General features: G+C 48.4%; 5 protein-coding genes; 1 reads left to right on the top strand and 4 right to left on the bottom strand.

Annotated features, from left to right (window-relative positions):
• Nucleotides 1-307: 307 nt before the first annotated feature.
• FFUJ_03275 (uncharacterized protein) lies at nucleotides 308-1,168 on the bottom strand (the record flags this gene model as incomplete). XM_023575103.1 has 3 exons in its annotated part: nucleotides 308-617; nucleotides 692-786; nucleotides 839-1,168. 3 exons carry the CDS (start codon nucleotides 1,166-1,168, stop codon nucleotides 308-310), a joined length of 735 nt encoding a protein of 244 aa, XP_023428343.1.
• Nucleotides 1,169-1,651: 483 nt separating this feature from the next.
• FFUJ_03274 (uncharacterized protein) lies at nucleotides 1,652-2,898 on the bottom strand (the record flags this gene model as incomplete). XM_023575102.1 has 3 exons in its annotated part: nucleotides 1,652-1,930; nucleotides 1,982-2,212; nucleotides 2,266-2,898. 3 exons carry the CDS (start codon nucleotides 2,896-2,898, stop codon nucleotides 1,652-1,654), a joined length of 1,143 nt encoding a protein of 380 aa, XP_023428342.1.
• Nucleotides 2,899-3,823: 925 nt separating this feature from the next.
• On the bottom strand, nucleotides 3,824-6,255 carry FFUJ_03273 (related to RNA-binding protein pumilio; the record flags this gene model as incomplete). XM_023575101.1 has 4 exons in its annotated part: nucleotides 3,824-4,155; nucleotides 4,205-4,760; nucleotides 4,809-6,076; nucleotides 6,141-6,255. 4 exons carry the CDS (start codon nucleotides 6,253-6,255, stop codon nucleotides 3,824-3,826), a joined length of 2,271 nt encoding a protein of 756 aa, XP_023428341.1.
• Nucleotides 6,256-12,757: 6,502 nt separating this feature from the next.
• FFUJ_03272 (uncharacterized protein) lies at nucleotides 12,758-13,339 on the top strand (the record flags this gene model as incomplete). The annotated part of the gene is made up of 1 exon (XM_023575100.1): nucleotides 12,758-13,339. The coding sequence occupies one exon, from the start codon at nucleotides 12,758-12,760 to the stop codon at nucleotides 13,337-13,339; it is 582 nt and encodes a 193-aa protein (XP_023428340.1).
• Nucleotides 13,340-14,560: 1,221 nt separating this feature from the next.
• On the bottom strand, nucleotides 14,561-14,983 carry FFUJ_03271 (uncharacterized protein; the record flags this gene model as incomplete). Its single annotated transcript, XM_023575099.1, has 1 exon — nucleotides 14,561-14,983. One exon carries the CDS (start codon nucleotides 14,981-14,983, stop codon nucleotides 14,561-14,563), a length of 423 nt encoding a protein of 140 aa, XP_023428339.1.
• Between the last annotated feature and the right edge of the window lie 1,369 nt (nucleotides 14,984-16,352).

Below are 16,352 nucleotides of genomic sequence, written 5' to 3'. Positions count from 1 at the left end.
GTCGCGCCCTCGGCCATTTGGTTTTGAGCATGAGTGGCCATGGCTGCTTTTCCATATCAGCAATTCATACACGTTTGCATGCATGGATTGTGATGCCTGTACATAGAAAACAGTGAAAGAAACATTTTGAAAGATAACATTGCAACTAAATGCCAGATTGACTGTGAAGGTTGCTTCGTAAATGCTGTTATACAAGACAAAACAAAACATTGGTATAATAACGCCCGTTACTCCCGGATCCATTGTATGACCACTGCATACGTTCAGCTTTTATGCAATCTATATGCATCTTTTTCGTCGTTCACATTCATGATGATGCTCCTTGTTGCCCGCCACCGTTGGCAGCGTCAACGGCTGCTATGCCCTGTCTCGTCTCAGCAGCAACATCGTCCACAACCGGACGCAGCGCGTCATTTGCGCCCTGGACATCGGCGACGACAGCTTCGAGGGCATCAAGAAGGGCACGGATTTCTTCTCTTTGACGACGAACTTCATCATACAACAGAGCGTTTTGCGATTGTGTCGTTTGTAGGCGAGCATTGAGTTGCGACTGGTGCACCGTGAGGGCGGGTGTGAGATGTGCGGCGAGGATTGCTGATGGGGGCAGAAGGTGAGGACTATATATATGTTAGTGGATGGCTATTATAGCAGTGGGGAGGGAACTTGCGGTGTTGGTTCTTTTGTTGTTGACTCGGCGCGTCGGCGGGAAGCATCGCTAATAAGGCCCTCTAGATCATTGAGCTTAGGAACGACCTGTCTCGACACCATAATATTGTCAAACTCTTTCTGCCCGTCTCGTATTAGCATTGTCCTTATTTACCGCTTCGTTGTGTCATACCTCGCACTTCTCGCCAAGCTTATCAACCATTTGTCCCTGGACCTGCCTCAACACACCCTCCGCCCTCTTCGCAATTGTAGGGTAGCAGCCGGCGACATTATCCCATCCAATCTTCCCCAGCGTCTTCTTTAGCGATCGCGCATAGAGTTCTTGTAGACGCGCGGCGCGGGGACCAGGCGAAACGGCTGTGTGTCGCTGAGGGAGGGGGGGTGATGCGGGAGGGTCTTGGTCTGATTCTGGTTGTTGTTCTGCTTCTTGTGATTGAGGTTGTGTTGTTTCTTGGGCTGCTTCGGCTTGCGCGGGTTGTTCGGTTTGCGGATCGGGCGCCATGACGATAGATATGGCACCGATGTTGAAGATGTTTGTTTGTTCTTGGTGGTTGAGAGACGCGACTGATAAGGCGGCGCGTGGGGTAAAGTGCTATACATAGTCTACCTCTTATCGCACGTGGTCAATCGTGATCACTATAATTCCTTATCAAGGAAATCCAGAGTCAATCTGGTCTTAAATATCCGGAATGTCTATATATGTCTATGAAAACAAGCTTGTAAAAGCCAAATGTATGTCATGTTTGTATGTACGATGTGTATCCGCCCATGCCCAGCCCATCATAATAACCAAGGCTCATCAGCTCATGGAACTTGCACAAGTCCTCATGACGCAGCCTTTGGTCTGTTGCACCACCGTGTTGTGGTTCCAAGTAGAAAATCTATAGGGTATCGATTAAAAATACCAAGGGAAAAGTGTTCGTTCGTCTATATGTTGTTGATGTTGTCCCTCTCGTCCTCTTCTTCATCGTATGTCTCTCCGTGTTCAGTTGGCAGCCAGAATTGCAATTGCGTCAGCGTCCGTAGCGCGATCCTGCTTCCCGCCGTTTCTTCGCTTCTCTTCCTCTTCTTTCTTGATACGATCTACTTCTCTTTGTCGTTCGTGGCTAACATATGTGGCATATCGAAGTGTACCAAGTGTCAAAACAGCCATGAACAGTATTCCCAGAACAGAGCGACGGATAAGGATCCATCTTACTGCTTCAATTTCTGATTTAGCATCGCTACTAAGAACAATGCTGATCTTGTAGTTGATTTGCTGAATCTGTGATACTGTCAGTCACCAAATCTTGCTGATATCGGAAAGGGTCCTTACGGAGCTCTCGACGCTTTTCTGTTCTTCTCTGACGGCCATTTTGCGATCGTTAAATGAACCCCGAACATTATCATTAAGTGTATGAACCTCCTGGTTGAGTGATTGCGTCAAAATGTCGACTTCGTGCTGCAGGTGTGTTCGCTGTTGTCGTAGCTGCTCTTCTTCAAGCCGTCGGTTATTCTTAATCTCGGTACTCAACTCTGAACAAGCTGCTGTGAAAAGGTATGTTTCCTGAGGAAGCTGTTAGCCAATGTTGCTTAGCCCCCCATCGACCAAGACCTCACATTTTCCACATCGCTCTTGCTGACAAGAGTTGACTGTGCTATTTCGAGATTTTCTGCGAGTAAGGTTCGAATCGCCTTCATTGATGTTGTGGCTTGCTCCTGTGTGTAACCCCCTTCTTGTAATTGCTTCACAAGCGAGTAGGTATCAAAATGGTGGACATAGGGCGGTGGGCACATGGCCGGCCCTGGTCTTGTCGTTGTCGTCTTCTTGGTTGCTTCTGGTGGTTCCATATGCAGTACTGCTTCAAGGGGGCCGCTTTGTTTTGCCTCTTCCCGGGCTGTTCTGGCTTGTTGTTCCTCCTTCGATGTCTCGTTCTCCTTGGTTTTTTGCTTACTGCTCGTCGATGCAGCAGCCTCGTTCGTAGACACTGGCTTATCTGGCGTCGCCTGTACCGACTCTTGTGTCGTACTGCTCTCAGGCTCGGGACGAGTAGGAATTTCGCTAGTGAGTGGATGCGAGGCATTAAGCTTGGCGGTCGTATCTGCCCTTAGGGGCTGAGGCTCAACAGCTTTTCCTCTCCTTCGCGCAAAAGTGCCTCTATGTCGAGCAAAGCCAGCAGCAGAACGGGGTGTCGCACGTAGACCTCGCAGGACCTGCGGGCTTAGAAAGGTCAACCGAGCAGCGGCCGTCATCGTTGGCAAAAGATGACCCCGCGGATAGAAAAGAAGTGAGTAGCGAGCGATAGTTTCGGGGCATAGAATTAGTGACGGCTAACGATTTCCGAGAAATTCAATCATGGAAGCAAGGTTTCCTCCTAGAATATTATCGTTGTGTTGAAAGAAGTGGTTGTTGAGGTTTGATATGGTGCAGTCCAAAGATGTAGCACGTTATGGCTCTAAAGATATCTTACAGAGGGTCCCGTCGGAGAGGAACCGGCAATCGGCGTGCGTACCTGCTTTAATGACTTGGCCTCCAATGGATCTCGCCCTCATATGTCATTTATCCAAAACTGGTTTAGTGCTCAGTAGCTTGTTTGCGAATTGCCGTTCATAGCCGCAGGGGTCCAATCTAATAGATATGTACTTATTAGACTATTTTTCTAATTAAATATTCAATCTGTCTTGGCTTTGCTGGGGGTTAATGAGACACATGATCTGTTCATAAACCAAGGGTACTTCGGCAACGCCTCATAAGAATCGCCTCCTTTTCCCCCTTTTCATTCCACCCCACCTCCTCTTCATCAAGGGAGACTGTCAGCAAGATTGTAACGCTGTCGGGTTGTTTCGTTTACTATCCCAGAAACCAAGCTGCAGCAAGACATGAATAAACCCAATAACAAGTACAAAACACCCATCATCCTACCAAACTCCAAGCGGCACCTCATTGTATTGAGTGCGCTGTCTGTACCTCGTGATGGCATAATTCCTATGATCAAGTGCCTGCCTTGTTCTTTTGTCTGTATGTTCAACTCGACGGAGGGCGTTCCGCGGCGAGATTTGTCTCCTATTAACCAAGACATCCAAATCTATGTGTAATACAACGTATGAAGTAAGATTCTCTCAGTGCTTGCAAGCATGTGGGTGAGTCCGCTGCCGCTGTCAATCATCGATTAGCTGTTTACGCCTCATCGTTGTGAACGTGAACAGCCACCTCCGGGTTCTTGATGCCGGCAGATGGCACTCCAATGGCACTGCCGTTGGCACTTGGTAGCCCATCACTTTGTGGGCTATTTGTTTCATTGGTCAACATTGGAGTTGGTTCAGCCGAGTCAACTTCGATTTTGAGATTGATAGCCATATTGTCGACGACCAAGATCTTCTCCACCACTTGGCTCAAACTGTGTGATGGCTTTGGAAGGGGCGCATTCTTCTTCATCGTCTCGAGGTGCGTATGGATCTTTTGTGCCAGCTGCTGCTGCCCGAGACCTTTGGTGTTGTGAACTAGGCTTTCTACCTTGTGTCAGCCATCTTCACATGTATTAACAGAGTGACCACTTACTAATAACATAGTTTGCAAACTGGTCGTTGATCAGTTCAAACAAAGTGTCCTTCCCACTCGCACTGACAGTGCAAAGCTGTTCGCGGATTTGTGTTCGTTGTTCATCCGAGCCAAAGGCGATGCACTTCTCGACTACATTGGACGAAATCTTGTTCTTGGAGAAGTACAACAGTTTGTTGATGACCATCTCAACAATTCGATCCCTGTCACTGCCGGATCGGTGCTCGATGATAGCCTGAACGACATAGTTGCCGAATTGGTTTGTGGCAAGCATCTCCATCGATGGGTAAAGCGGATCCAGGACCTTTCTAATGTCGTCCTCCTGGCACACCTCCAGGAGTCGTTGAATAACCCGGCATCCATGCGAATCCTGGCTGAGTTCCAAGGCGTGTTCTTCAGCAACCCCAACAAAGGAGGCGAGATGTGCTGAAGGGAGCTCTTGGACGAACTTCTGGATGACATGGTTTCCAGTCTCGTGCTTCATCAAATCAAGTAGATAGGGTTGGATCTCCTGGACGAGTTCGAGATTTTGCTTGACAAGGAAGTGCTCTATGGCCTGCTTAAATTAGAAGTCTGAAGATCAACAAGAAATGACAGTGCGTACCTTCTGGACCACACGGCAACCGTGTTTGTTCCGTGCTAGATCGTTGACGTGGCCTTTCATTTGCTGAAGAATGTGATATTTCTCTCCCTGCCCTGTATATTCGATCAAATTCTGCATTACGTAGTTGCCGAAAGAGCAGATCATCACGGTGCGAGCATCATCTGCTATCTCTAGCAAGATTCGAGTCTTCTCTTCATTGGTCGCAACAGCCAGCTTCGTTTGAAGCCACCTTGATGACTCCTGTTCTCCACTGGCATCGACCATGTGGCCATAAGCTTCACAAAGCTCCGGTTGAGGACCAGACCTCTTCGTTAACCGACCACAGAACTCTTTCACCCATTGGTTTTTGTAGATCTTGGGCCCAGGGCCACTGTTCTGGTTATGATAGGGGTATGGTGCTCCATACCCAGAATTGTTGTGCCCTAGCTGGTGGTAGCGCTGAGGGTACTGGTCAAGTCCGAGAGTATACGGAGCGTTGGGTTCAGAGAACATCGCCAGCTGGTGGCCATAATAGGGTATAGACTGCGCTGCCAGTTGGTTGACTTGGTTCGTCATGCGGAGCCCTTGATCCACCGGTCGAGCAGAATACACTTGATTCCAAATTTGCGGGTTCGCTCTGGTGTTGAGTACTTGGTCTGTGAGGTTCGAGAGGCGGTCGATGGAACCCCGGTGCATCGTGGAGGCTTGCGCATTCATCATTTCAGAACTCAGATCCAGGCTGTTGCCGTTGACACGTTGTCCGCTCGCGTCGTTGTTCCAGGGCTGGCAATTAGGGTCAAAAGCAAAGGCACCGGACATGTTTCCCAGAAGGTTGAAGGATGTTGCATCCAGACTCTGGCTGTTATTATGATTAAATGCTTTTTGATTGAGAGCCTGGTGGTTGCTGCCTTGGCTGATGTGGTTGGGGAATTGTTGCTGGGACTGTGTCGATTTGCTTGCAGTATGGGTAGCACGGTAGGAGGGTGAAGATTGAGATTGTCGCGAAGAGCTGGAGCGGTGGTCCTGTGTCCGGCCGAAGCCATTGAAAGGATCTGAATCGTAGCGAAATGCGTTGCCGTACACAGCAGTGCTCCTTTCTTTCGAAATGCCCATTTGGGAGAAGTGTCCCGCCAAGCTTTGGTCATTCCCTAGGTCGCTGTTGGGGATGTGGTCTTGTGCCATCCTACTCGGCGATGTACTGGGCGATCGTGTTGCGAGAGACGTTGTTCCCCAGAAGGCGGAGGTGGTGGGTACGTTGAAAGCATTGGATCCGCGTCGCTCGCCATTCTCTTTTATAAGCGTGAGTATACGCACAACAGAATAGATTGGGTGGAAAGGACGATATTCACATACCATTTGCGAACAAGTTACGAGTGTGCAAAGTATCCCATGCCGTGGCATTTGTGCTGTTGTTAGTTTGGGAATGCATGGGCTGCCGTTGCGATTGATCGAAGGCTCCCGTCGCCATGGTGTTGGAATTGATAGGCCCGGCGGGTTGACGTCGCTATTGAGATAATAAATATATAAGCATGAATCGAGAAAAGAATAAATCGATTGGGTCTGGGTATGGAAGTTGATGTTGATGTTAAAAGAATGTGTGTTTAGTTCGGGCAGGGCTTGGTCGGTTTGGTATCGAATGCATGGGGTAGGTAGGTTAAGGCAAGGTAGACGAGACGAGACAAGACAAGACAGATTATGGGGGACCAATTTTTTGTGTTGCAGATGTTGCAAGGCACCTAATGGTAGGCAAGGCAAGGTCCAAGGTGCCAGCGGCAGCGAATCCCGACGTGCGCTAGCTACTCGTAGTTTGAATCTGACGCATTTGGGACAAGTCGAGACACACGAGCATCCATCTCTGACGTCGCACTCCCTGGAACGTGGGCCATGGGGGCAAGCACCTTAAAAAACAAGGGCCCTGAATGTTTGGGGGCAGACCAAGAAGAGTGTAGAGGGTTTGGTGGCCGAAGGTAAGGTAGCAATAAAAAAATTCAGTCAACTTACCGAGCCAGTCTGGTGGTTGGTCATTATGTCTCAATATAATGATAGCAACAGATATTCAAATATATACTGTTTGTTGCAGCTGTGGTTGTACTTATGCCCAGGCCGTATGAAGGCTGTTGATTGTTTGTGTGGAATATGTTTAGGAATGTTCCAGGATCCTAGAAGGCGAGGAATAGGTATGGAGGGTTGATTATGTAGACTAATGGGACCAGGGGCGACAATGGATGATCTTTGTAGGGGTCGACGAGTCCTTGGGTACGTGAAAGTGACAGCCGTGGCAATCGTAGGTAGATATGGATGGGTATTGATATGTGACGGTTCGTCTTGGATGTGACTGGGTATTGTCGTGGAGGTGAATATTTAACAAGAAAAAATAGACGGTCCAGAGATTTGATTGTTGAGAAAAACTCGAATGAAATATAGACAGGGTAGTGAGTGAGTAGATATAAATGAGATCCTTCCCGCTCCCGGATTAATTGTTTTTGTTGGTGATATTTGCGAGCATGTGGGCGAAAAGAAAAAAAAAAAAGGTTTGACAAGAGAACGGTAAATTAGAGTATTAAGAAAATGTGTTGGTCCGGGATTTGCTGAAGAAACCCAAGCTCAGGCCCAAGGTTAGACAGTGAGTAAGGTTCGTAGGCACCTATAGGTTGGAGCTCAAGTTGGTTTGGACAAAGAAGATGTGGCAAGCGACAGCTCGAAGCAAGCGGGTGTAGAGCGGTTTTACATGAAATGCAGTCTCCCGTGAACCAGTGAAAGGAAACAAGGGCAAACTAAATCAATGTAAGGTTGCACGCCGGCGTCGGAATGTGCGGGCCCCAAACAGAATTAAACTGGTAGGACTTTTGGCCTTTTGGTGCTCCTATTCAGGGCTCTTAGCAAAGGGAGGGAGCAGAGAGGAGTTGCTTGTGCTGCCTGGCTGTCTTGTCGTGTCTTGCCTTGCTCTGCCTTGCCTTTGCCTTGCGGGCAGAGGAATGATGTGCGTGTCTGGCTGGCTCTCCGCCTTTTTCGCTGTATCAGAAAGAGGGGAGGACGGATATGCTTAATGAGCGCTGTTGACAAGGGTCTTCCTTGGTGCCTGCGGAGGGAGGGATCGTATTGCTCGAGGTGGATCAGGGAGGTTGATGAAATCCAGAACCCCTCGATATGTAGTCGATTCAGGAGATAGAAATAGTTAGTTTGTCAAAAGAGGGGAAATCAAGGGCTCTTTATTGCTACCGATTGTCAGCCTAGATATCTCCCTCCCAATCGTCGGCGCATGAAATTGTCACCACTCAGCCAACGACCCTCCTGTCCCATAACGCCATTTACTCTTTAGTCGGTGTATGTAGGTAAGTATCTTGTGTAAGCCAAATTATGATCGCACAGCTAAGACACCAAGTTTTCTGGCCTCCAGTAACCCACGCACTGATGCCTGCCTACCTATCAGTCTATCTATCACTCCGCCGACCATCTCACCGTTGTGACAGCCTCCTTTGTTCATTGTTGAACCAGAGGCCGGGCTGCAACCCACAGGGACTGCTCCAGAGTTTGGCTGGCTGTTTTCACATCTCTGTATTACCTCGCTACATGGTACAATGAGGAGGCCTCGCATCTCCCGGCGGTCGCACGAACTGTGCTTTTGCGCGCGAGTGACATCAAGATAGATCGTGACTTGCGACCCAGAGCTGAGATAGTTTGGTTGAAAGGAGGGGTCCAACAGCCAAATTTTTCCTTCATCCAATAAGTCCAGTATCCCAGTTGGTCAAATTTCTCGCTGGGCTTTTTCTTTCGTGCATCGACTGGCTAACAAGATGATCATATGAGGATCTCGCAAAGGTTGCTATTTACCTTGATATCTTCAACTTTGGAGATTAATGTCCCATGGCTTAAAGCCTCACAAGGAAAGCCAAGACGGGCGCTCGGGCGGCCCCTGAGGGCTAGACCAAGATCGTCCTCCAACCCGTTATGCTAGCCCCAACATAGCTTAGCTCGCAAATCACCCGCATAATCAAATCCTAATCAGGGAGGAAGCTCTGAGAGTTTGACTTTGATGAGGCTTCTGTGTCAACAAGAGAGTTCATATTCGTAACTCCTTCTTGATTTGTGGCCTCTCATTTTTCGGCGCGTGTCACTCAAGCATGTGGGTTCACAAGTCATCTCAAGTTTCGACAACAACGTATCTTTTGTATGACGCATAGGCTCAGAAAGGGCCTGAGCATGCGTACCTAGGGTATGTGTTCTCAAGATAATAGATAGATGCAAGTACATGAATAAGAACGATAGTTGGTTCTATCAAAATTTGTATCCAATAGTCATAGAGAAGAAGTGCCATTTACATAATTTTCAGTTCAAATACCTTCAAAGGGAGTATCATATTCCAGTCTCCGTAAGTGACCGCCTAACTAGGTCCGTTTTGCTAATACTCCTCTCAACCACGTCAAGTGACTGCTGACTGAAGCTCTGTGACTGTAAATATATTTCCAACCTTCACTCCTCTAAAGTTTCAGCATCACGTTACCTAATGGAATACACCGGTACTGGTCGAGCATTGCTGACTCCCCCCCCCCCCCCCCCGCCCCCCACGTTATCCAGCTCCAGCACAATCGAGCAACCGCCTCGTGATAGATATGAGCGTAGGTCTGGTCCCCGTGTCAAATGGGTCGATAGCTGATGCCTTTGAACCCCTCATGCAAGGGGAAAATCCAGATACGAGACTTCAGTATTTTCGTATCCTGGCAACAAGCATCTTTATACATAGTTGATTTTATTCCGTGAACTTGCGAAAGTTCATCATGCATATGTAACTGATAATATTCCAAGATTTCCAGAATGAAACTTCCCGAGCTGGTAATAACACAGAAACTGCGCAAACTCCGCTTGGCAATGTTGATACCGCCCGTTAACTATACTAGATTGAGACAGTAAGTCTTTAGAGCTTCTTGTGGTCACTAATGCTGTCTAGACCTTCTGGGATGGTTAGTTCGCCAATGGCACATGTTGTGTAGGCCTTCATCAACTCCTCAGCGGGCAAAAATTCCCAACACAAAACACACTAGCTCACAGACTGTCCCCTCTCAGTAGCTAAATGGGCTCATGTGGAATCTAGAAAAGACATTTTGTGCTATTCTTGGCCCGACCTCGTGAATCGTGACCAGTTCCTTTGTTTGCTGTGGTGCAGAAATGTTTCACCCTGTACTTAGAGGATCTTGATATTGCATTCCTTGAACCTGATAATAGCGGTTTGGAGTATGCTGCTCTTCTGACCCAGCAACGATCCCTCTAGCATGAGGCTGTTGAAAACATAATGTTCACAGGCTTCGGGAAAAGTCGAGGTGTTCATGCGTCAAAGCGTTGTTGCCCTACAGAGACACATGTTCTGGTATCGCTGGACAACGGTGTGCTTGAAAGACATGACTTTAGAGCTTGTCCATGTATAATCCATGCTTGATCCTGGCAGCTGTATTGGAGTACGCAACTTTCTGTATCCTGGAGCACATTACTCTGTACATGTATGTGTTGTGCATGGTGGTGTTTGTTGAAGAAATAATACAGTTGATGAGGTGATTAATCAAGCGAGATAAACAAATGAATATTTACTTCCCTAGGTACCTTGGGTTGGCGGCACTTGGACGAAATAGAAAGACAAAGCCGAGGGAGCTACATCTCCGAAACTTTTGGAAGATCCAATCTTAAGAAAACTATAGTAAATATGCTAATAGCGTAGTTATAAGAGATGAGGCTATTTGATCGATTGACCGCGCGTCCTTATGATTGTGCCTGTGTTTGTTAAATGTCTTGTCGCAAGACTGCGAATGAACTACATAGTAGAACAAGTCTGCGTCTTTACGTGAGGGATATACGCAGCATGTCACGCAACCGTTTTCTGTGACAGTTTCCCCTTGGCGAACAAACATCCGGTATGGTGCGCTGAAGACATTGGGAGACACCAGGGTATAATTCTATCCACCAGCTTGACAGGACACTCGAGTATTCCGCACTCCGTAAAGTCAATGCCATTGCAACTATTCAGTCCAAGCTCAGGGTAAGTGACGAGTGCACGAGAAGGAGAAAGGAGAGCTATATGTCTCCTGATCAAATCAGGTATCGTTGCTTAAAAGCACGGATACCGGTGCCACTTCAGAGGACATACCAAAATGAAGGCGGACAGGCGGCCAGAAGAAACGAAATGCAAGGAACAATCGATTGCGTGCCCGACCGTTTCCCCCGAGCATGGATATGGCTTGCAACTGGATGCAGAGCTCGGCCGATTGCCTTTTGCGATCGTCCTACTGTAAATAGCAGCATGAACGCGTGTGCTGTGTTGCTTATACATGCCCGTATCCATTGAAGGAAGACTACTAAAGAAGAGTGGCTATGCGTGCGTTGTTCCAACAAACTCATCACGCGCATTCGGCTGAGGCGCCTCGCTCCATCATTGCAAGCGTCGTGGCACTGGGTTAGCTTAGGATTGGGGGCTTGGGCTTGTCCCTTTTGTGTGTGATAACCGTTCGTACCTTGCATTGGCGTCCAAAACGATGGATCCATCGCTTGCCACACTCGCGTGAAATTCTAGGCTCCTTTCAGCATCGTTTAGATGAGCACAAAGAGTCCAGTCCAATCCAGCAGCAGGAGAGGCATTCGGCTCCTTGCTTCTCTTTATCGATAAGGTCATCAGTCAGAGACGGTTCTTTGTTGTCGTCTGCCCTTCATCGAGAAAAAGAACTTCCAGTCCTGGCTTGGCAGGGGAAGGAAAGCGGCCTCGACCAATGAACCGGGCGGTTACAGGGAACATGTGGGTGTCGAGTACAGCGAATCCCAGCGAGTATCCAGTCACTAGAAAAGCCAAGTCGAAGAATTTCAAGGGCCCGCTGGTCATGGTCAGCATCGCCGAGGAGCAAGAGGATGAACCTGGAGCCAACAGGTCACATCTCCTGTCGAAGAAGCCGAATTAAATGATGGGAGCGGGACCTTAGCAGAGTTCTTATTGGATGGACTAGCCTACCAAACTGCGGTGACCGCACGTCCTTTGGAAAGGAAGGTGGCCCAGCACACCACGACAGGTGGTTTAGCGGCCAATTGCAGTGACTGTGCCCCTGAGAGGACCAGGAAAACAGTGGTCCTAGTGGCTGTCTAGCCCCTCAGAGCGCCTAGCGGCTCCTACCATGGACAGCACCTGGGCCCAAGTCTCATTTCCGGGGCAGGGGCCCCTGTCGTGACCAAGTGTAGCTCAGGACAGGCTCCGAGCCAAAAACCCTCTCCCTCTGCTGTTGTGGTTGTTTCTTTCTCTTTCCCAACCCAATCCTCGCGGGCCAAGTTTGTGAATATCGTCGACGGCATCGTTTTTTCGCTCCCAGTACATCTTGTTCTCAATCGCTTTTTGGATCTTCAGCTTCACTCTTTCAGCTGATTTCCGTCCGGTCTTTCCAACCCCCCTCTCTCTCCCTTCGTTCTACCCACTATCTTAGGCCCATCACCAACCACCTCGGTTTTCGGTACTCGCCAGGCATTCATTGACGAACTATTGGCGATATCTTCTCCCTGGCGTACGTTATCCTGTCCCATCTGACCCTCCACCTGCCACCTTTATTTAATCGAGTCGTCTGTTTGGGTTGTCATTGTGCAACACGTCATGGCATGCATTGAATTGGTGGGATCGCCATGGCTTCGAATTGGCCAATCCTCCAACACAAGTCTACTTTGGAGTCTAGATAGGCTTTCCCGGCCTTGATGCGGAATGGAAGTTGGCTGCAAATATTGGAGGCTGCGTTGCAGATGACTAGGCACTTGACAACCGCCACAGACAGGCTTGATCGCTCTCGCCGGGTGGCATTTCGGTCATGACCATGAGATGATGGCTTGCTAACATGATGATGAATAGACGCTGCTGGCTTTACATTCGTTCTCTCTACTCGGAGCGCCCATCGTTACTACGAACTCAAAATCCGTTGCTACACCTACGTAACATTCAACCACAAACTCTATTCACGATGCCTTCTATTTTGAACCTCGTTACCCGATCTGACATGCCTGCCGATTCTGATGGCTCAAACGACAACATGATCAACCTCATGCTTGGCCTCCTCGGCCTTGTCTTCCTCGGCCTCATTCTGGTCGCCATCCTTTTCCTGTTCCGCCGCGCTCGCCGTCAGAAGCAGCAAACCATCCAGTCCGAGGAGGATGGTCTGCCTTCTTACTACGACAGCAACAGCAAGCGATTCACCAACCACCGCGGCCTTACCATCGAGACAACACATAACGGCCGCTCCAGCGTCTTCGTCGTCAACCAGGACGGCCGTCCTATGCTTGCCAACCCCAACTCTCCTCCTTACTCCCCCGATAACGTTCCCGAGATTCACATCACCTTCCCCGATGAGAAGGACGAGCAAGGCCGACAGCAGAGCGGTCGTGTGCTTGTCGTCCGCGTTGGTGATAACTCGACCGTCGGTCTGGAGCCCATGAACGAGGAGCAACTGCCCGCCTATGAGAAGGAGGCCAAGGGTCAGTTCTACTCTATCGACATGGACCAAATTGGCGGCCTCAAGGAGAAGGACCGTACTCAATTCCAATAAAGAGATGCCTCTCCTTGACGCTTCCCTTTCCTTTCGTTCGTCGCCGGCGATGCATCTTGAGCCGTCTGGACGACCTTGTCACGACAAAGCTTTGAATACGATTCTTGATTTTGGGACTTTTCTTCCCACCACCAAAAATTAGCGAACTAACCCGCCTACCATGGCTCAACCTTGCCATTGCAACCGGAGAGTCAACGGCACTATTCATGACCCGTTACTATATATATACCCGTTTACGCTGCGGTCTAATTTTCGCATTGCTACCCATCAAGTGGTCGCCCCTCCCCCATCATACTTTTGCATATGGATCCCTCACCTTTCCCGTCAACCGACTTGAACAGTCAAAAACAAACTGCCATGGTCCAAGGTCCTTGGAAAGAGAGGGTTTAATGAATGGATTAAAAACATGAGGCGGAGAGGGGTGGCAGTGACGCACCCCGTGGACAGGCCTTGGATCACTCTGGCAGTTGATGGGTAACATGGGCCGAAGCAAAACACTCTTACTTTGAGTAAAACAATTTCCTATTTTCCATGGGGTTGAGTCTTGGGATACGACACGGAGCACTTTGGAGTAGCAACTAACTATATCTATCTGTAGTCGATAGTGTATAATTTCTTATCCTAACAATTTTGAGTAACTACAGTGACCCACGAACAAGTCTTTGTGATGTTTTGTTGACTGGCTCAGAGGCTGGCTGAAGGGAGGTTGACGAGGCATGACCGGATCGTAATCTTGTAGGTCGGCATTCCTTTGATTACCTCTTACATCGAATGTCTTGGTATGTAGAGCTTCTGATTGGCCATCCATCTCACCGGCTTACACCACCCCTTGACGTTGAGTTGAACGGCTGCTTTATCAGAGAACACTGGGCTAATGATTTAGTAAAGATAGCTCCCAAGACTCAACTATCGTTGGTTCAGTCTGGGTCGAAGCGAGTGTCGGGATTTCTTTACAGTGTTGATCCGGGATCACCGTACAGCATCACGATTGGAGACCTCTCTCAATTGGAGACAAAGAAGCATGCTATTGATTGACAATGTTCAATTATCTTGCAGGATTCTCTCGGGAAACTCATACTTGATCCATTCTGGTACTCCTCCATGCTTTGCTATGCCAACTGAAATCAAAACTGAAACCCTAGGGATGTACATCAAGAAGCGAAGAGTTGAGGAACAAGTTGCAGCTTCAAGTGAAGAGCAACATCTTGTCAAGTTTATTCCCTATTTGCCTGTCTCCATGGCAGTCGAGTAAACAGTCAAGGTCGATGCGTCAGCGGGACACATCACCATAGGACAAATGCACGAGTTATCCTCGACTTCGGCACGCACGGTACAGACAATGGCATTCTTCGACGGGTCGCAGCAACAGCAAGGAGGTCCAGCAGGGGTAGGTGTCTTTTCCTCGCGCTTAACGGGAGCGGCCGTGGTGGTAGTTGCAGGAGAAGTAGAAGAGGTAGCCCAGATGGTAGGGGCACCGGCGGGACACACGACGGCGGCGCAGAAGCAGTCTTCGGGCTTGACGTCTTTCTTACAGACTGTGGCGGGCTTGGAGATATCGCAGCAGCAGCATGTGCCGTCGGCCTTGTCGTAGGCTGGTGCAGCGAGGGCGACGCTCAGGAGAGCTGCGACGGCGAAGAAACGCATATTGAGTTGTTGTTCTTGGTTTTGATAGGAGTAGATGGATCTGGCGTAGGAGTTGTAGGTAGCTCAGAGGAAGAGGATATATGTTGAGGCTGTAAGTGAACAAGTGTGCTTGTTGGTGAATCACTTGGAAGAAAAGGATAGAAAATAGAGGCACTGAACAGGAGGACAAAGCAGGACACAAGGCATAAATAGAGACCTACATAAGGCAAGGGAAAGCATTGAACTGAATTGCACGAGGAACAAGGGATCAGGCTCCTTAAAATATACTTTTGACAGCAACGGAACAGACCAGACAGAACAAACAAAAAATGGGTAAGCGTCACCGGCCGATGAAACGGCCCCCGTCCCTTCCTCTTCTTTTTCCCTGGCCGAAGATCAATTAAGGATCTATTTACTGCCATTTGCCGTTATTTTATGTATCTTATGTGCATGTATGTGTGACAATCATAATTAACCTTCTGATCCTCCCCGAATCCTTCACCCACAGAATCAGCCTCAAACCAGATTAAAAGAGGAGTACCTAAGTTATACGCCCAAAATCCTGTAAGACCTAGGGAACTTACGAGAAACTAACTACCTACTGAGGTACTCGGCCATGACTTCATCTACATGAGACTCTCCGGCGCATCCTGACTTTGGTGCTCTAATTCTTCCTCTTGGTGTATTTTCTCTTCTTGTGCATGCAAGTGCCGTCATTCATTTCCCGACGTGTTTCAGGACCTGGACTGGCATCGAAGCCTCGCGTTTGACAAAGCCAAAGCGGGAAAAACGTGTCGATTTAGGCTGTTTCTGGAGTCGGTAAGTATATTTAACTTTGAAAGGCCGTTTGATCGATGAATTATTATGTATATATGTTGCGCTGACTTGAACTGAAAGGGTAGGCTCTATCTTACATGCTAAATACCATCTTATATATGCTAAATGTTATGAATCCTCAGATGCAACACTATTCACATAACAATCACTTTATATGCTAAATGAGTTATATGCTAAATACTATACATGCTAAATGCAAGACCAATATCGTTCCAACTCATCCGCATGCAACAAACACTATCATGCATCATAACCACGTTATATCCATGAAACAACAAACGCCACTTGCAAACAATAATGCGTTCATCTATCATAGACTAGTTCGCTCTTCGTAATCACAAATCTTACAAAGTGACGTTTGTCCTCTCACAGCCTCACAGTGATCGACACAGCACGGCCGTCCTTGGCTATGTCCTGCGACAGAGATCGCTGCTTCAGCTCTCGGAGTCAGCACGGGACTCGCTACAGGGGATCGACTTTATTGTTGGAATGGGGGCGACGACGTATCGGAGAATACTTGTACTACATTGCTTCTTTGATCGAGGAGTGCATG

Source organism: Fusarium fujikuroi, chromosome FFUJ_chr03 (assembly GCF_900079805.1).
Source record: "Fusarium fujikuroi IMI 58289 draft genome, chromosome FFUJ_chr03".
In the NCBI taxonomy this organism is placed as follows: Eukaryota; Fungi; Ascomycota; class Sordariomycetes; order Hypocreales; family Nectriaceae; genus Fusarium; species Fusarium fujikuroi.
This window is presented reverse-complemented; position numbering and strand designations above follow the sequence as displayed.